This window comes from Montipora foliosa, chromosome 1, assembly GCF_036669935.1.
Source record: "Montipora foliosa isolate CH-2021 chromosome 1, ASM3666993v2, whole genome shotgun sequence".
NCBI classification, from domain to species: Eukaryota; Metazoa; Cnidaria; class Anthozoa; order Scleractinia; family Acroporidae; genus Montipora; species Montipora foliosa.
Genome location: NC_090869.1, coordinates 46,327,473 through 46,348,592, shown reverse-complemented (window position 1 = coordinate 46,348,592; position 21,120 = coordinate 46,327,473). Strand labels below are relative to the sequence as shown.

Below are 21,120 nucleotides of genomic sequence, written 5' to 3'. Positions count from 1 at the left end.
TGAACCTCTTTTCAATGATATAACAAATGTTAATGAAGTGGCAGAGAAATTACGCAAAATAGACAATGCCTTCCATTGTTTTGAAAAGGCCTATTACGAATACATTGCAACGGTTTCTGACGATGCCAAAGAATGGCAAAAGGAAGCACAATATTCTACAGAACAAACTTGCACAAAGATGGACTTCGATGCAAAAGTAGAAAATTGGATTCATAATGAGAAACCTTCACTGAGAGCAATCGCGTCGAATGAAGTGGACGAGGACAAGACACGCCCTAACGTTTTTTTGATCTATTCATCGGTAGGACAACTTAAAGCCAAACAAGCACTGGCGAGTCTAAATTCAGAGCACATGAGTCGAATAGTAGAATTGTTACGATTGCAGGAAGAAATAAAATTAAAGCTAAGAGTACTGGAGGCAGAGCATGAAATTCTAAAAAACAGAACTGGACGGCAAGTGGTCGAAGGGCGAAGAACCTGCATTCGCCGAGTTACCAGACACCTTTGACCAACCATATTTGCGGAATGGCAAACGACGCAAAAAACATTGGCAAGTATGCCAAAAAGTGGTGATCTTGAGCTTTGAGTCAGCGAAGCAAAGCCTGAATGGAGGTTCAACCCAAATGCTCGTGAATTTCAAAGTATGCCATTCACTTCCTCCACTCCTCCTGCATGGTCTTGGAGATTCTATATGGTTTCAGCAACTCATGGAAAAGGTGGCAGTAACGCTTAAACAAGGATTTGCACTACCACAGAAGGAGAGAACAGTCTTCAATGGTGACCCCCTCAAATACTGGAGGTTCATCACATTGTTTCAAAACAGCATCGAAGCGAAAAGCTCATGTATCTACTACAGTACAAATCTGGTGCAGCAAAGGACACTATCAAATGTTGTTTGGTTATGGACCCGTCCATAGGATATCAGAGGGCAGGAATGCTGCTGGAAGAAAGATTTGGACAACCCTTTACCATTGCTTACGAGCATGTGACAAAACTGACTCATGGACCCACTCTTACGGCAAGGGATTGTAAAGGATTATTGGCGTTTGCTGACCAGTTAAAGAGCTGTGAGCATACTTTGGAGGCAATTGGTTACCTGGACGAAATTAATAGTGCCGATAATTTAAGAAGAATTGTCATGAGACTCTCTTTCCATCTTCACACAAAGTTCGTTGAGGTTGGTGATGAGATTCAACAAAGTGGAATACGTCCTAATATCAGTCACATTGCCAAATTTCTCAAGGTGAAGGCTTGAGCTAAAAAAAACCCCAGTATTTGGATGTCTGATGGACACAGAGAACAGACAACCTAAGGCAAAGACCGAAGACTAGAAAACCTTTATATCCAAATGAGCACGGTACCACCTTTAATCCTAGAACTCAGTGAATCCTCAAGTTACTCATCAAATTCGGATTTTTAAGTGTCTGGTGTGCAACGCATCCCATCCGTTAGTGAGGTGCCAGATTTTTGCTGAGGAAACCTTTGAAGAACATCTGCAACTAATGCAAAAGGCTCAGCTATGTCACAATTGCTTTAAATACGGCCATATAGCTGTGGGGTGCTTGGTGAAGAAAACCTGCGATGTTCAAGGTTGTGGAAGGAAACACCACACTTTGCTCCACCCTCCATCTCAGCCAGCCAATGGAAGCACAAGCAGAGTTCCAGACCAGGGAGTACAATCAGAGAGCGGCACAACGTTACAGACCAATAGTTCTTCACCCAAAGTAGGAAGAGTCTGCCTGGGAACAGTTCCTGTAAGGGTGCAAAGAAATGACTTAAGCAAGACTGTGAAAACCAACGCTCTTCTCGACACTGGGTCAGATGTCTCCTTATGTGACAACAATCTCGCAACGGAGCTTGGAATTCAAGGCGAACAGAAATAATTTTTCCTGACAACCCAAGAAAGAGAAAATAGCCCAAGATTTGGCAGTGAAATCAGCTTAACTATAGAACCTCTCGATAGCACTGGTACTGACAAAATAGAAGTAAATAGGCTGTGGACCATGGACAGATTAAAAGCCTAAAGTCCAAGCATTCCTCCCGAACTGAATACCAAGCAGTGGCCACATCTGGTTGGCATCAATTTACCAATCATCAAAGAAAGGGAATTTCGATTAATCATTGGCACAAACACCCCAGAGGCCTTCTGGGTATTAGAAGAAAGACGCAGTAATAAAGGGGAACCTTATGCAATACATACACCTCTTGGCTGGGCACATGGGTCCAATGACGAATGTTCAAGATGATTTGAGTTACATTACTATAAATTTCGTTAGATCCAGAGAAGCCATGGAAGACAACGAAGACCTCATGCAGCAAGTAGAAAGATTATAGGCAACAGAAACAATTGGAGTGGAAACTGAATGTATGTCTCTAGAACAGAAGAAAGCTCTCCGGACCATCGAACAATCAGTTAAACTGCAAGATGGACACTACCAAGTAGCGCTACCTTGGAGAGAGTTCCCACCCTCCTTGGCGTACAACAGATCCTTAGCAGAATGGAGACTGTGAATGTTAAAGAGAAGATTCTTGCAAGCTAACAAGCTTTTCAAGAATTATAAAGGCACAATGGAAAAGTATCTTGCTGAGGGCCATGCAAGAAGAGTACCGCCCGAAGAGCTTCATGTGAAGGACAGGCCGCTGTGGTATCTACCTCACCACAATGTATTAAACAAGCCTGGAAAGACTGGAGTGGTGTTCGACTGCGCAGCCAAATACAGAGGGACATCCCTGAACGACCATCTCTTAACAGGACCAGACCTTACAAGTTCCATTCTTAATGTCTTGACCAGATTTCGTGAAGATCGTGTTCACATCCACTGGCGATTCAAATCAAGAGTCAGTCGATTATCGAATCGAGGTCCATTTATTTGGCGCAACATCATTGCCCAGCTGCTCTAGTTTTTCTTTGAGGAAGACAGCCTACGATAACAAAGGAGACTTTGAAGAGGAAGTTTTGAAATTTTTATGTAGATGATTGTCTCAGTCTGTTGACTGTGCCATCGAGATCGTAGTGCAGCTATGTGACCTCCTCTCCAAAGGTGGATTTCGACTCAAAATGGCTGAGCAACAATTCAAAGATTGTACATTTCATCCCGCACGAAGAGAGAGCCCCATCATTATTGGACCTCGACGTTGACAAAGACAAACCACCCATTCAGCAAGCATTGGGCCTTTAAAGTGAACCTCAAAGAAAAACCGAACACCCGCAAGGGCACACTCTCGTTGACAAGTTCACTTTATAATCCACTTGGTCTGATTGTTCCAATCATTCTACCCGCCAAGAAATTGTTACAAGACCTTTGCCAACAGAAACTAGGGTGGGATGATCCAATCAATGATGATGGGAAAGGTGGAAAAATCAATTGTCTGAACTGCCCCAAAATTACAGTCAACAGATGTTTTAGGCCAGTTGGCTTTGGAGAAATGAAGCTTGTTGAGCTCCACAGCTTCACAGACGCATCACAAGTGGCCTATGGTGCTGTGTGTTACCTTAGGTAGGTGGGTGTTAGAATGCATTGCGCATTTCTTGTCAGAAGATCTCGCCTGGCCCATGGAAGGCCCATGTAAGCCCCATGACTGTGCCGAGATTGGAACTCTCCAGCTGGAACAGTCCATAAAGGAAGAATTGGACATTCCAGTTACAAACTCGACATTCTGGTCAGACTCAACATGCATGTTGCAGTACATTAAAAACAAGTCAAGAAGACTTCACACATTTGTGGAAAATAGGCTGTCCATTATTCACGAACGTTCGACCCCTTACCAGTGGAGACATGTACCTTCTGAGCTCAACCCAGCAGATGAAGTTAGTCGAGGTCTTACAGTGAAAGACATGATCAACAACAGCAAATGGTTGAATGGCCCGATGTTGTTACGCAAGAAAGAAGAGTCTTGGCCTAGCAATCTCACAAATGTTCAAAACGAGCTGTCAGTTGACGACCCAGAATTGAAACTTGACGTTCAGTCTCATAGCCAAATGACGATTTTCTTTTAAGTTTCATTCAGCGCCACTTGTCGTGGGAAAAATTGAAGAGAACTGTGGCCTGGTTGTTGAGATTTAAAGCATGGTTTATTACTACATACAGCCTAAGATCAAAGAATGCAAGTGCAAAAATGTTATCAGTGGACAAATTGCAAAGGGCTGAAAGAGAAATTGTCAAGCATGTGCAAGGATTTTCGTTCCCTGAGGCCCTTCGAGCTTTGCAGAAGATCAGGTCTTCAAAATACTGCCGTCAAGTAACTGCTGAGCTAAAGAAGTTGAAGATGCTGGCCTTCATGTGTAAACTTCACCTGTTCTTGGACGAAATTGGAATCCTGAGGGTAGGAGGGCACCTTGAAAATGCACTAATCAGCTACGAAGCCAAACATCCACTTGTTATCCCCTATCCGCATCACGTCACAGAACTGATAATCTCTCAGCATCATCAAATAACAGGTCACCTTGGTCAGGAGTACGTTTTGTCCAATTTACGTCAGAATTACTGGATAATTAAGGGACGTTCAGCCGTGCGAGCAGTACTAAGCACGTGTTTTCAATGCAAGAAACTTGAAACTCCACTCAGAGAACAGGTCATGGCCAACTTACTGAAAGAACGATTGATGTCAGGAGAACCGCCATTCACCAAAATCGGCGAGGATTACTTTGGTCCCCTTTTAGTTCGACAAGGTCACTAAAATGTAAAACGCTATGGGTGCCTTTTCACATGTCTGGTCGTTAGAGCTGGCCACATTTAAGTTGTGTACACTGTTGACACTGACAGTTTTATAAATGCGTAGCAGAGATTTATCAACATGAATGGGTGTCCTAAGACCATCAACAGTGATAACGGAACAAACTTCCACGCAGGTGACAGAGAGCTTCGCGAATAGCTAAATCATTGCAATTAAAGGTCCATAAACCAGTTCCTTCTGTAGAGGAAAATCACATGGAAATTCAACCCACCTGTCGCATCACATATGGGTGGAGTCTGGAAACGAATTATCAGATTCATTAGCAAAATCCTCTGAGCCAGCTAGGGCAGCAGGTCATTTCTGACGAAATGCTGCAAACGTGAATGAGTGAAATTGAAGGCATACTGAATTCCCGACCATTGGCCCCTGTCAGTAGTGACCCAAAGTACTTGGACCCACTGACACCCAACCACTTGCTGTTGTTTAAAGCTAATGCAAATTTGCCACCCGGTTCTTTCTGCAAATAAGATGTTTACAGCAAGTGCCACAGGAAGCAATTGCAGTACATGACGGATATATTCTGGAAGCGCTGGCTTAAAGAATATTTGCCCACACGGTTAGTGCAAAAAAAATGGATTAACCCACGTTGCTGTCTCACATCAGGAGATCTTGTCTTGTCGTGTTTGTGAGACATTTGTAATTTGCCTAAATTCCACATGCAGTAATCAGTTGGTATTGCCTTCGTTATCATGTCTATTCAATGTACTTAAGAGCGGTTTGCTGTAAGGACGGACTAAGGTCTGCAAGATAGAACAACCCAATTTGCACATACTTTGCTAGAATAAACGCCGAGGTGAACTAGTTCTAAAAGTTTAGGTCTTTATTTATTTTTACCAGGAATTTTTCATATTTTGCACTTGGTGGCAGCCTAAAATTAACAGCGAAATCGGGAGTTTTCCCAAACCTTCTGTTTTTATAAAGAAAGCAATCTTGACAACATTAACCCAGGCTGTCAAAGGACCTTATTTCCTTTGGTTATTAACGGTGTTAAATTTAAATAAAATGTTAACTTCAATTTTTGGCCGAATTTTTAAATATACGTTCTGCTTCAGAGGCTATGACAACTGAATTTAGGCAATTTTCAAAACTAAAAAAAAGCATATTAAAAAATTATTATAAAAAACGTTCACTGGCTATATACAGTTAAAAACGTTCGAGCTTTCGGCTGTCAGGCTACAGCCTTCAATGGAAATGAATGGAAAAAATGATGACAACTACAATATATACAAAAATAGATGAGAAAAAGGAATATAAAAACGGGAAAAAATGTTTGTCAAAAAAACTAATTGTTCTTTTTTAAAAGAATGGAGTATTGATTAGGGAGCGGCCTAGAATTGTTATCTGCATGATCTATCGAAGCGGTGTGCCAAGATTCCAGTGTCTTGCGGGTACGAGAAGAACCCTTGTCAATCACTTGGGAATTTTTAAAGTCAATAGAGTGATTTGAAGACCAAGCGTGTTTAGCGATGTTGGAGCCTCTTGCGTAAGACTTCACATTCCTCATATGTTCTTTTTTTCTGGTTTCAAAGAATCTGCCAGTCTCGCCAACATAACTCCATGGGCAGTCGGCACAAGATATTTTGTAAACCACGTTAGGTTGAAGATCGATCGGAGGGCGGGACTTACGAGAGGGAAACTCCTGTTGTAAAGTCTTGAATGGCTTGCTGACAACTCGAATATCATGTTTTCTAAGGAGTCTAGTTAGAGGCTGAGAAATGCCATTAATATAGGGGAGGACTGCATAATTGGAGAATTCGGGAGGGTGCAACCCATTTAAAAAACATGCAAACAAGTTCCTCAGGTGTTGGGATGGGATTTGTTTCCTGAGTAGAAGATTTCTTCTTTAGAAGGTTGGAGATAACATTTTGGGGGTAATTGTTAGATCGTAGAGCGTCGATGACATGAATAAGTTCTTTCTCTTTTCCTTGTTTAGTGCTCGGGAGATTAGTTGCGCGATGTAACAAAGTCTCAGCTGTACTGGTCTTGTGTCGTTTGTCATGATGGGAGAAGAAATCTAGATACCTATCAGTGTGGGTTGGTTTACGGTAAACCTCAATAATGAGATCATTATCCTTGCGAGTAACCAAAGCGTCCAGAAAGGCGATCTGGTTATTGTTTTCTTCTTTGATGGTAAAGGAGATGTGTTGATCGATACTGTTGAGTGTGAAAACATGATATTCGAGTTGTCAGCAAGCCATTCAAGACTTTACAACAGGAGTTTCCCTCTCCTAAGTCCCGCCTTCCGATCGATCTTCAACCTAACGTGGTTTACAAAATATCTTGTGCCGACTGCCCATGGAGTTATGTTGGCGAGACTGGCAGATTCTTTGAAACCAGAAAAAAAGAACATATGAGGAATGTGAAGTCTTACGCAAGAGGCCCCAACATCGCTAAACACGCTTGGTCTTCAAATCACTCTATTGACTTTAAAAATTCCCAAGTGATTGACAAGGGTTCTTCTCGTACCCGCAAGACACTGGAATCTTGGCACACCGCTTCGATAGATCATGCAGATAACAATTCTAGGCCGCTCCCTAATCAATACTCCATTCTTTTAAAAAAGAACAATTAGTTCTTTTGACAAATATTTTTTCCCGTTTTTATATTCCTTTTTTCTCACCTATTTTTGGGCTTATGTGCGGTGTAAAACGCACCAGTGACGTCAGAGCCCATAACCTCAGTCTTTAAGGTCTCCAGGGTCTTTAACGTCTCTAGGGTCTATTAGGTGTCTGGATCTCTGGGTCTTTGACTCTTCTGGGGTCTCTGTGTCGCTGGGGTCTGTGGGGTCTCTGGGGTCTCTGGGTCTCTGGGGTCCGTGGGGTCTGTGGGGTCTCTGGGTCTCTGGGGTCTCTGGGGTCTCTAGGTCTCTGGGTCTCTGGGGTCTCTGGGTCTCTGGGTCTCTGCTGGGGTCTCTGGGTCTCTGGGTCTCTGGGTCTCTGGGTCTCTGGGGCCTCTGGGTCCCTGGGGTCTCTAGGTGTCTGGGTCTCTGGGTCTCTGGGGTCTCTGGGTCTCTGGGGTCTCTGGGGTCTCTAGGATCTCTGGGTCTCTGGGTCTCTGGGGTCTCTGGGGTCTCTGGGGTCTCTGGGGTCTCTGGGGTCTCTAGGTCTCTGGGTCTCTGGGGTCTCTGGGTCTCTGGGTCTCTGGGTCTCTGGGTCTCTGGGTCTCTGGGTGTTTGGGACTCTGGCGGTTATAGTATGAAGGTTTGCCTAGTGACCTCTATTTTTCAAATATTATTTGCACTTAAAGCGTAAAATATGTGAAATTAAAAAAAAAAAAACCTCGGTGCGGATTTTCAATAACAACAACAACTTTATTTCAATTTAACAATTAATATTGAAAATACTAATAAGCTTGTACCCGACATGGAAGTTGCACTAGAACAGTAACTTTATGTCTTAATCGTGGAATCTGTATACGAGCAAATACTAACATTTTCCTTGGCGTTTGTGTCTCTAATTGAAAACTTTGTGGAATATCATTGAAGTGTAACCGACAACATGCATTTACAGGCAATGTTACAGGTCGGATTACAGGTCACGCATCTTACACAACTTTCAACCGTGTAAGAAATGCAACATTCGTGATTCTTGTTCGGGTTCGAGAGTACTGTTATAGAGCTCTCATCCGTCAAAATCTAACTTTTTTTGGTAATAAATTAAGAATCACTGACCACGATATCTTTCACAATGATCATGCAAACGAACTACGTTTACCATGAACAACAAAACCGCTCACGTCAAATATGACCAATGAAATTAATTCACTTTTTCAAAACTGAAACAGCTTAGTTTTAGAATATGCACCAATTAGTTGAATGGTCTCAACTGATGTAATTGCCGTTGGAAACTTTCGCTTTATTATTAAAGCGGAAAACCTCTGAATTTTTGACCAGCACAATTTTACAACGCGAGCAAAAGAGAAGTATTTTACTCAGATATATTGCAACAATAATGAGCAATACTCAATACTTAATCACTGACTAAGAAATTAAGAATACAAAAGTTTTATCTACTATATTGATGTATGTACATCACTGTTACAGGTCAGGTTACAGGTCACACATCTTACACAACCTTCAAACATGTAACAAATGCAACATTCGTGATTCTTGTTCGGCTTCGAGAGTACTATTGTAGAGCTCTCACCCCTCAAAGTCTAACTTTATTTGGTTTTTAAAGATGACTGTAAAGACCCTGTCTTCTTTCTGCATCCAAGATAACATTCTCTTAATCTCTTTGGAGCTACGCTGTCTGGGAATAATGCCACGTTGGGCGGAATTTGTACACGGAATGGAGGCTAAATTGCTAGAGTAGTCTTTGATAGCGCGGTTGTACATTTGTTCTAGTACATCGAGGTCTAGAGCATCCATGGCGGTTAGATGAAATGCGCATTCCTTGAAAAGCAACTTTTCGAAGGTTGACCACGGTGGTGGGATTACTCCTATACCTCTGCCCTCCATAAACTCTTGCTCTGACCCTGTCAGCACTTCCTTCGGAAAATGCCTCCTACGTTTTCTGGGAACAGGTTCAGAGATTACTGTCGGTGTTACAGGTCGCTCACCATAAGGGTTTCCACAGTTAAGACAACCACACGTACTTGTACAGCCTTTGATAGTTTGAAAGCACTTGCATCCATCTTTGTAGACACGACAAAATGTTCTTTCTTGCTTATTCTTTGCATTTCCCCTTCCACATCTACAGCCTACAGCAGCCAATTGGTTGTGCACATTTTCGGAAGGCAAATGATCTTCAGCCAGACCTGGCGTAGTGGGAGTTGTAACCGTGGAGGAAGGCAAAGCAATAGGTGCTTGGTGTGTCTCTATCGTGGCATCATAATGCCCTGCGCCTATCCTTTGATACGTTATATACATGGGGGCATTAGTCAAGGTTTCCCTTGGGATAACAGGAATCACAGGGAAGTTCTCAGTAGAGGACATTATAACTAAAGGGACTTGCGTGACGTTTGCTAAAGCAAGAGGGGTGGCGTTTCCCAGTTCACAGTCAAAAAATCCTCTGTTAAGGAACTTATTAGCCATGGTCTCGAAATGTTCACGGTGTGTCAAATCGAGATATGAGGCATATTCATCTCTATGGACAGCTAAAAATTCCTTGACGGTAAGTTCTCTTAGCGTTTGTCCGATAGTTTGAACGTCAGTCTTGTCAGCTTCTATTCCTAAGAGACGCAGGTGCTGGTTTAGTGGTGAGTCTATACCTTCCATGGAGTATCGATTTTTAAGCTGAAAAGCGACCGCTGAATATAAGCAGTCACCGTCCTTTAACATCGGAACTCGTTGAAGACCGTGTGCATTAAGCAAAGCATCAACTCGACGAGCTGAACTTTTTTCCTCTTCGCTTTCCTTATAACTTGAATTTGACAGCAGGAGTAGGACGCTTTTTGTGGCATTTAACGAATTGACAATGGAGTGCAGTTCAGTTTGTGCCCTAGAAGCTACAGTCTCAGACATAATTAGTTGGGACACTTCATGCGAACGTCCTCTATTCCCTTCTCGTGCGTCCCCTGCCCCTCTCAATGTTGTTTATCGCAGTTCAGTCACCGAATCTTTCACAGCAACATTGAGAGGGAAGGAAGAGGCATAAGTGTCCCAACAATTATGTCTAAGACTGTGTAAAAGAGGAATTCTTGGTATGTGAGTACTCGGTAGCTGTATTGGCGGGAAATCGTATCATACTTGTGTGTGTACACGTATCAGAGCGACATTAAATGCTGGGAGTAATGAACGATTGTAAGCTGAAGAAGAAATCATTACACGAAATAAGTGTTCCCTTATTTTCTTTAAAGAGTGTAACGTTAACATTTCATAGACAAAACGATAAAGATATCAGCGGTCACGTTTGGGTTGAAGTAGCGATTGCGTGATACCTCAACAGTTTTTCACATGGTAAACAAAGATCTCTGGGTTAAATTAAAACAAATAACACGCGCTATAGTAGAAGGTGGTTGTAGGTTGTTACTATTCCCAAAAGAGGGGCGGCGTTTATTGCACAGATACGTCGTACTACGTTTATGATGGAGTTTATCAATAGAGAGGCTGAAGCATCTAGCGTCTGTGATGAGGATGATGGCCGTTGCAGTACAAGTGAGAGTTTGAGCGCACGAGATGTGAGGCGAGTTTACCTCATTACTTATAGTCAAGCAAACAGAGACATTGTCCCCACACGCGAAGCTTTCGCGCGTATTGTTTTAGACGCATTTGAGAATGCAGTTCCTAAGTCCAATTGTACAGTTATTCATTGGGTCTGTAGTCAGGAGAGTCATGTTGCTGGGGGTGTCCATTATCATATGGCCGTGAAACTGAGTGCTCGGAGACGCTGGCTGCGTGTGAGAAACTATATTGACCAGGAGTACGGAGTGAAAGTGAACTTTAGCGACAGACATGAGAATTATTACACTGCCTGGAGGTATACAACGAAGGAAGATAGTTTAGCTGTACATTCAACGAATCATCCCGATCTGCAGAATATTGGGGCACCGATAACGACGAATGCAAGTACCGCGTTTCGGGCGAGTCGGGTCGCAAATGGTGCCGACGGTGGGAAGAACAAGAAGCGGAAGAAAACACTTACAGTGTTTGAGGTGTCGCAAATTGCAGTTGAAAAAGGCATAAAAACGCGTTTACAGCTGGTAGCGTTAGCGAGTCAACAAAAAAGAGAGGGCAAAACTGACCTTGCCGAATTTATAGCAAACAGAGGAGCCAAAGCTGTTGAGGAAGCCCTTAGTGTAGGCTGGGAAATGGAAAAGGCTGAGTTGGACTTGGCACGCTCCAAATTAACAAGGGTGGAAATTCTTTACCGTGAGATCGGGAGCCCCTGTGTTGAGGGTTGCGGTGGCAGATGGCTGGAGATGGCTGGGCAGGTTTTGCAGCGTAATGACATTAGCCTCAATGACTTTTCGCAGGCAGTCAGAAATGTTTTGGAGCAAGGCCGTGGCAAGTATAGGAATGTCTTTTTGAAAGGACCCGCGAATTGCGGTAAAACGTTTCTTCTGAACCCGTTAAATATCGTGTTCAGAACTTTCACAAACCCCGCTACCACGACATTTGCCTGGCTCGGCGCAGAAACAGCAGAAGTTATATTTCTCAATGATTTCCGCTGGTGTTCTCAGATCATACCATGGCACGACTTATTACTGCTCTTGGAGGGGCAGAAAGTCCATCTACCAGCCCCAAAAAGTCATTTTTGTCAGGACATCGAGTTTGCCTCGGATACGCCTATTTTTTGCACAAGTAAAGAAGAACTGAGTTTGGTGAGAGGAGGAGTGCTTGACGAAAGGGAATCACAAATGATGAGAGTTCGGTGGAAGGTTTTTGCCTTCCACAACCAAATTCCCGAGGAAGAACAACAGATTATCCCTAGTTGCCCTCATTGTTTTGCGGAACTGATCTTGCCGCAAGTCTAGTGTACAGATGGTGTCACTGTTCAACGGGTCACCATAACGGGTCACCATACTTTGCAGATACTTTATTCAAAATTCCCCTTGCATGTACAATGCAACACTAAAGGACAAGAACGTGGTGATTTTACTTAAGTGAAACTGCTTATTTTCATTCCATGTTGATACATGTAGGACGAGTTATTTAGATTTGGAACATGGTGACACGGTTGTTCGCTTAATAAACAAACGAAAACATCTTTATTGAATTATACGATGGTGACCCGTAGACACGTGAGGTACAACATCTTCTTTTGGGGTTCTAAGGGCAGGTTTTAAGTCGTTTGATATGACTTGCCCGTTATACGTCTCCTCCATCATTTGTGGCCAAGTATTCTGTTGTATTACTAGTTCTTAAGCGATGTATTTTGTTAAAAACATTCCGAACCGGATGTCACCATTTGGTGCAAAGTGAATTAACATCGCGTGTAAACATTCTAAGACTTTTGAATGTCACACCTGCTTCTCGAATGATGTTGTAAAAGTTATTTGCGTTTTGCTCCCCCAAAAGCTGTTTTATCCATGGCAGAAAACGATAGATAATATTGAGCATAGCTGGGGAAAAAATTCTTGAACCGTTGTGTGCACGCACAGGGACAAAGAAAAGTTGTGTTAAGTGGCTGCTTTAACTGTATTATTCCTTTGACTGAGACAGTTTTATTTCCGGTGCTTAACGTAAATAGTTCTCCTTCCCGGGAAAAGGTGTATTTCATTACAGCAATTGTCAAAGATTGTTTAGGTTGTTGATTAATTAAACATTTAGTATTTTATGCGACCCCCCTTTACAGCAATTAGTTGTAAAATACGCTTAGGCATGGATGATATGAGCTTATTGACAGTATCGATTGGTACGGAATAAAAGGTGTTAATAACTCGGGTCTTAAACGCAGGATATGATTCTCTGGTAATTTGTTGCTCAATAACTTGTTTCTGTAGTTTACGAGAAACAATAGGAAACAGGTTTTCGTGGCAAAGAACGTCAGCACATCTCGCAGGGAACTTGAGTAAATTTGCACGGGTTCTCCTCATGGCAGCTTTTGCCAAAGCGGAATTTTGACATGGACAATTGTCTTGAACAAATAAGTTCTCATTCCCCTTATCTGACAGCGTAAACATCGTCGGGAAATGTTCATCGATGAAATTGGCAAAAAAGCGCCCCGTCATTTTTTCATACGGATGACAAAGAATTACACCTTTATTGTAGGAGATAGCTACTACAAGTCTCACATATTTTCCACCTGTTCCTTCTTTTTTGCCTTTGGCCAAACAACCAGTTGTAAGGCCTTCGCCTCGTTTTCGCCAAATTCGTTCCTTCGGAGCCAAAGCCTGGTCTAAGGGATTTCTCTTATACGCATATGACACACAGTCAAGATAGAAAGCCACACGTTTAGTCCAGATATCAGAACCGTGACCTTTTTTCATTTGTCGCGCAAACCTCAGCCTTTTCTTCATATCGAGGACCGTCAAGACACCTTTTTTACGCGCTTGTAGATAAAAATACCCTTGAGAATTTAGGAAACGGGACACTGTTCTCACTGATACCTTTTTGGAAGAAATTCCAGCTTCTTGCATAATTCTTTCACAGGAAAAGTTGCTCTCTTTCTCTCGAAGTCTTTTCATGGCTCTCAGAAGCCGTCTTCCGTCTCTCGAACTTAATTTGAACGGTCTTCCCCTTTGTCCTTGTTGTTTGTAACATGCTCTCATGGCAAGAATGCCTTCTTTCTTTATTCTCCACACGCTTCCCCTTGAAATGTGGCACATTTCGGCAACTTTCCGTATGGAGAAACCCTGAATTGTACACAGATAGTACACACGTGCTCTTGTGACACTATCAATGGGAAATTTAAAGACCATGCTGCAAACTCTCTATGGCAGTATTTTAAAGCTTGCGCTGAATACACTATTTGCGAACTGGATATTGTTAACATTAAGGGTTTCTTTATATACATTGCTTAATTCCTCCCCTTCATTAGAAACAGAACATCCCTAAACTTAGGAAGTCACAACGGCCTACATTAACTGCGCCCCCTTGTGACCCCAGCACAGTCTTATGTCGTAATGTGTCAACACGTACTCAAATTCTTTACATTCCTTCTCCAACACAGTCTCAGACATAATTAGTTGGGACACTTCATGCGAACGTCCTCTATTCCCTTCTCGTGCGTCCCCTGCCCCTCTCAATGTTGTTTATCGCAGTTCAGTCACCGAATCTTTCACAGCAACATTGAGAGGGAAGGAAGAGGCATAAGTGTCCCAACAATTATGTCTAAGACTGTAGCTCTTTTGCTACACAATATTTTAACTTTGCACTTTTTATGGCTTCCATCACTTCTTCATTGCTTATGGCTGTATCGCTATCTGTGTAAGACTCCTCGTCAGACGAACTACTAGAATCCGTACTATGACCAGTTGGCAGGCAGTCAATACTTGTTGGTATATCTTCCTCACTCCAAGAGTTGCAGGTTTTCACATCTGGCTCCACCCCGAATGCCTCCGTACACAAAGACCCTCCCATTTTAAGAGAGCTGTGAAAGTATTCCTGGACGTTTTTAATTATAGCTGATTTTGCAAAGTATGTTTCTTTTCTCTCATTCCACATAAAGAAAAACACGCCAAGCAGTGCTAGTGCTAACCGGATACCAAGCCTCTGTCGTGAAATGTTCTTCTTAAGGCTCTTGTGAAGTGCTTCATTTCGGTTTGAACCGCACGAAACTGGAATGTTGCACAAACAACCATTTTCAATGTGTTTTTTTAAGTTTCCAATTTCCTTCTTAGCTGCTTGTGTTAAAATTTCTTCACCGTCGCTCTCAACACCATTCCACTTTCTAAGGAACTGCTCTAAATTTTCCATTAATGTTTGTTTTGAGGGCGTGCTCTTTGTTCTGACTTTTCCTATGTCTGAGGGATCACGAAAAACAAGTTTCAGCTCGTCCTTAAGGCGTCGGCGAAGGTCTTTTATTACAGAACCTTTCTTCCCACGTTTTGGAATTTTTGATATTATTCTCTGAACAGCATGAAAAAGGTCTAGCTTGACGCAGACTTCCTCTCCGAATACATTTTGAAGTAAATTTCTCCATTGGCAGCAGTTATCTATGTAAATTGATGTCACTTTAATTCCCTTGCTGTCCAATCGCTTACTAAGATTCTGAATCGTGCTCTTTACTTTCTCAAAGGAGGTACCTCTGGTCAATCTCCAGGCAAGGACTTGCCCTTTTTCGTTCAGAACAGTAAAAAGCGAATCGAACTGCTTGACCCAAACTCCTTGACTCCAAGCACCAATGTTTGCAGATACTTTAAAGGTGTGATCAGCTGATAACCAGATGCAAGGCAATTCTGACATGCGGTGAGAATACATGTGTTCTAATTCAAAATAAGAACGGAGAAAACAATTTGTGACGAGCCTTCTTCCCGGATATTCAATTTGGGGCTTTATATTGGACAGGTCTGCTCCATTCGTTGCGTTAGTTACAGTAGTTTGTCTGTATCCTGGTGTGAGAGAAACAAATCTGTCGTAATGCATCTGTCGGAGAAGGTGTTCGATATCGGTGAATCTCAATCCCGCGTGGACATGCGACATAACGTAACGAAAAAGATCCCGCGTGACACCTTGCTTCTGAAAAAGAACAAATGGGACCTGTACATTATTCTTTGCAACCAATTTAAGAATACTGGCGTCGTGCGCTAAAATCTGATGGTCATTGCAGCAACGGTAGACTCGGCTGACTAAAACGACTTGCATTTGGATGCAAAACAACATTCTCGGCTGATCATAATAAGTCTGTCCATTCTTCCATCTGACTGCTCGTAATAATGTGTTAGGCTCATGACAGCCAGGGCACTCCAAGGTGATTTGAAATTGGGTATGGGGATCCCATATAATAATATCAGGAGTTATATGATGGTAATCCTGAGGTGAACCAAAGAATGCTCCATGAACTCTGCAAGGAAAACTTTCCGGATTCTTCATCCATGCCTCAAGCGCGCGCTCGATGAAGGTTTTGCATTCCTCCGATAATTTAACTGATCTTGCGCCAGGTACTAGAAGAAACATGAGAAAGACCCCCACGACTGACTTAAGAAGAAGTATTAAGCTTAGGAACATGTCGGCAAACTTTGTTTGCTTTCCTACTCCTAGTGATAGCAGAGCGACCACAGGCAAGTCCGCAAATTGAACTCAGACGTTTTACAAAATTGCTTGAGCGAGCATGTCAGGATAGACCATGATATTTTTGAAGGGAGTGGGGAGGGTATGCAATTTGCCAAAAAAGAAAAAACCCTGCAAAGCTTTTGACGAAGGAAAAAAAGTAGTGCACACCCAAACATACCAGAGTATATTGCGAATTAATAACAAAAAGGCGCATATAGTCACTCCCTGAAATTCAAGGTAAAAAATAATGCCCAAGCCCCCTCTCCCCCTTCCTCAACCCCCGCTCAAGAAGGAAATTGTCCATCCCTTATAAATAAAGATGGCGTTGTTCAAGTTACCCCGTGGCAACTTTTCGTGTAGAGGATATCCGGTAATATGCCACCGCGATGTTGATAGGTTTAAAACACAAAGGTTAATATTTCGAAACAACTGAATCCAGTCACGTACCAGGTAAAGTAACACAATTCACTACATCATGCACTAATTTTAATCCTTTTTTTTACAAGTGTGGCATAATTAAAAGAGAAATGAAGTGCTTAGAGGACAAAAATAATAGCTGCATGAATTCATCTAACGAATTATGTTATGTCAAACATCTCTCGCGCAATGAGATAATTACTGGTGTTTTCACAGAATCTCATTTGCTTAGGTGTCAATTAACACATAAAAAATAGATCAATCTTCGCTAGGTTACTTACGCAATTAGCCGAGTTATTTGCATAACATTTCAAAGCATAGTCGTGCTGTACTAGCTGGTATCGTAATATTAGTCGAATCATGGCGTCAAATGAAGTTGTCACCGTTCAATCCATTATTCAAGAAGCCCAAAACTGTAAAATTCCTTGGAATGAAGTGACCACACCTGCAATCGGAGAATGGCTCTCCCTATTTGCTAAAGTGAAAGGAACTTGCAAGGAGTTTCTACTCGCAAGTTGCCTTCCAACTGTAAGTGCGTTGATGGGAAATTCGGTGGTGGAAATTTTTGAAGACTATGAGGAGCGTGTTAATCTTTACATGCTGGCGCTTGGTGGACCGTCTACAGGCAAGACACAGAGCCATAAAAACTGTGTCACACAACCTATTTTAAATAGTCTTGAAGGAAAAGTCGGCGGGGAATTACTTCTTGAAGATGCCACCTCAAAGGGCCTCTTTAAGTTCTTCTCACGCAGTGAAAATCGTGTCGCGTTGTGTGCCATCGATGAATGCCAGGAATGGTTCAAAGAAATAGTGGGTTTTAAAAGCAGTGCTTCAGCGCCATCGATGAAGCGATTGCTTCAGTGTTATGATGGATCACACTGGTATGAAGCAAAGGGAAACACCAACAAAAGGGTCGGGGTTCCATCAGCGGCTCTTGCCCTCTCGTGTTTCATGCAACCAGATGCTTTTCTGAAGTTTATAATGCCAAGGATGGTAGCCAATGATAATGGTTTGCTTGACCGTTTCCTGATTTCGTTGCCATCAACAGCACCCGTGTCTATCTCTGCAAGGATGGAAAGTAGCAGAAACTTGAGAAATACCAACCTTACCTCATTTGAACGATTGTATGAAAGAATCTACGCGAAGCACAACACGGCAGACAGAGTGAAGTATGGTCTCTCACAAGAAGCACTCGATGTGTACATTAGGCATATGAGCGACAGCGAAAGTCAGGCAGTCACTGCAACTAGCGGGCATTCTAAAGACGACAAAAACATTATACGACTGGCTGCAGTCCTGCACATGTTGTACTCTGTGATGGAAGAAGCCCTTAACCAGAGGACTGAACATATCCCCAGAAAAATAAGTGAGCGCACCTTAAACGAAGCCATAGCGCTTTCCGGCTATTTCGAGAAGCAACGGGCCATTCTACAACAGGTCAGTTGGTTCCTTGTTTGCAAGTCGGTCTAACTATATAGTAGATGGATGTCTGTTATAGCTCTGCTGCGAGCCACGAAACGTTGTTATTGATGGTTGTCAGTCATCAAAAAGGGTCCCTTTTCCTGTGGTTAAGCACTTCTTTTAAATTAAAACCCCTTCCTTGGATTATGATTACATGCGCTGGCGTTTTAAATCGCCTGCCACGTTACACTGCAGGTTGTCTCTTATTTTTGTCAGGGATAGTGGAGCGGGTGACGCGAGAGGAAAGACTATATAAATATTCTTTTCCCTCGACTATCCCTGACAATAATAAAAGACTCCTCGCCGTCGACTGTTGCGTGGTGTAGTCGTGTGGGGAGCGGCTCCCCAGCCAGCCTACGTGTCGTGTTTCCACGCTAGCTCCCGTGTTTTTCGATCACCCCTGCCCACTTGACACCCATAGCATGTCGTTCTATTTCTAAATTTCACAAGTTTTGTTTTTGTTATAATAGTGGCGATCGCTCCTTACAACTGTTGTGATGTCTTTCATTTCACCTTTTCTGTAGTGTTCGGCACTTGGCGAGGTGAGGGCGAGAAACGTGATCAGTGATCAGGAAATACAGGAGGCCATTCTGAAACATCCTGGTCCGTTTGTCACACCGAAAAGGATCTACAGGAAATTCAGTTCCAGGACCAGACCAGACGGGGATAATGTTCGAAGTCAAATGCTTCATTTGGAGGGAGTCGGCTTGGGTACTGTGAAGCAGGTTGAAAGGTCGCTTATGTTTTACAAACATATGCCTGGAGTAGCCAATACTGAAACGTTAGCAACGTTTGGTGTTTCAGCCGAGGCTTACGCACAAACATTTAACCAAATAGATGAGGGATTGACTGACTCACAAAAAGAGGCCGCGGTTGCTGAACACCCAAATGGCGAAGCATACGACAACTACATCGAATCCCAAAGGTGATGAAAAGGCTCCACTACAAGACACTGGCCTAACACTCAGCATTAGATGAACTCTGATAATGTTTTAAACAAATATACCGTTATATTTTATAAATGTTGTGTTTGTTGAAGTCAATTACAATTAGTTGCATTAATTCTACAAGATATATCGACGCATATCTAAATGATCAATGCCATTATTAGTGAGTATTACTAGCCTAAGGATATTTAGTGAGTAATCAAAAACTAAATAATAATGATTCGACTGACTACTCACAGAGTATTGCCAAAGAATATTGTAATCACGGTGACCTACTGATTACTCATTGACGGCAATGATTAACAATTGAGTACCTATTGATTACTCATCGAGCAGTATGTTTTCTTCAAAAATATCACTAAAGTTGCAACGATGTCTCCCTCAGCAGCGTAAAGTATTTATGTAATTGACCTGTATTGAGTAAGGTTATAAACTCATTCATGTGACATTAAAGTAAACGTGCCATTTCTATATGCAATCAGGTCGATGAGTAATCAATCAAAACAATGACTTATCAATGACATCAGTGATTCATCAATATAGTGGATAAAACTTTTGTAGGCCTAATTGCTTAGTCAGTGATTAAGTATTCAGTATTGCTCATTATTGTTGCAATATAACTGAGTAAACTACTTCTCTCTTGCTCTCGTTTTGTTAACAGAGAACAAGTTTGTTCTTTTGTGCTAGTCAAAGATTCAGAAGTTTCCCGCTTTAATGATATAGCGAAATTTTCCAACGGCAATTACATCAGTTGAGACCATTCAATTAATTGGTGCATATTTTAAATCTAAGCTGTTTCAGTTTTGAAAAAGGAATTAATTTCATTGGTCATATTTGACGTGAGCGGTTTTGTTGTTCATGGTAAACGTAGTTCGTTTGCATGATCATTGTGAAAGATATCGTGGTCAGTGATTCTTAATTAATTACCCAAAAAAGCTAGACTTTGAGGGATGAGCGCTCTATAACAGTACTCTCGAAGCCGAACAAGAATCACGAATGTTGCATTTCTTACACGTTTGAAAGTTGTGTAAGGTGCGTGACCTGTAATCTGACCTGTAACATTGCCTGTAAATGCATGCTGTCGGTTACACTTCAATGATATTCCACAAAGTTTTCAATTAGAGACACAAACGCCAAGGAAAATGTTAGTATTTGTCCGTTTACAGATTCCACGATTAAGACATAAAGTTAGTGTTCTAATGCAACTTTCATGTCGGGTACAAGCTTATTAGTATTTTCAATATTAATTGTTAAATTGAAATAAAGTTGTTGTTGTTATTGAAAGTCCGAACCCGTTTTTTTTTTTTTTTAATTTCACATATTTTACGCTTTAAGTGCAAATAATATTTGAAAAATAGAGGTCACTAGGCAAACCTTCATACTATAACCGCCAGAGTCCCAAACACCCAGAGACCCAGAGACCGCAGAGACCCAGAGACCCCAGAGACCCCAGAGACCCCAGAAGAGTCAAAGACCCAGAGATCCAGACACCCAATAGACCCCAGAGACGTTAAAGACCCTGGAGACTTTAAAGACCCCAGAAACCCCTTAAGTTTTCAATCCATATCTGAGGTTATGGGCTCTGACGTCACTGGTGCGTTTTACACCGCACATAAGCCTATTTTTGTATATATTGTAGTTGTCATCATTTTTTCCATTCATTTCCATTGAAGGCTGTAGCCTGACAGCCGAAAGCTCGAAAGTTTTAACTGTATATAGCCAGTGAACGTTTTTTATAATAATTTTTTAATATGTTTTACCCTGGCTACGGTTCTTCTATTTTTAAAAAAAAGCACTCTGGTACATGGCTTCACCCATTGACACTATACAGCAGGAAAGGGCAATCGTTTCAACTACACATCGGTCGAAAAAAATATTGGGGTAAATGAAATGGTGATTTCTGAGAGTACTTTCGAAACAGGTCACTTGAGTAATATGAGTGACCCTTTGACCTTTTATGTCAAT

The 21,120-nt window shown here is 42.0% G+C and overlaps 2 protein-coding genes and 1 pseudogene across 2 annotated transcripts; all 3 read left to right on the top strand.

The window, feature by feature from the left end:
* The first annotated feature begins 707 nt into the window (after positions 1 to 707).
* LOC137970044 (uncharacterized) lies at positions 708 to 1,883 on the top strand (annotated as a pseudogene).
* Positions 1,884 to 3,475: 1,592 nt separating this feature from the next.
* On the top strand, positions 3,476 to 3,997 carry LOC137970033 (uncharacterized). Its single transcript, XM_068816492.1, has one exon. The coding sequence runs from the start codon at positions 3,476 to 3,478 to the stop codon at positions 3,995 to 3,997; it is 522 nt and encodes a 173-aa protein (XP_068672593.1).
* Positions 3,998 to 16,832: 12,835 nt separating this feature from the next.
* On the top strand, positions 16,833 to 20,532 carry LOC137978280 (uncharacterized). The gene is made up of 2 exons (XM_068825265.1): positions 16,833 to 18,184; positions 18,733 to 20,532. Exons 1-2 carry the CDS (start codon positions 17,108 to 17,110, stop codon positions 19,135 to 19,137), a joined length of 1,482 nt encoding a protein of 493 aa, XP_068681366.1. The 5' UTR covers positions 16,833 to 17,107; the 3' UTR covers positions 19,138 to 20,532.
* The last annotated feature ends 588 nt before the right edge of the window (positions 20,533 to 21,120 follow it).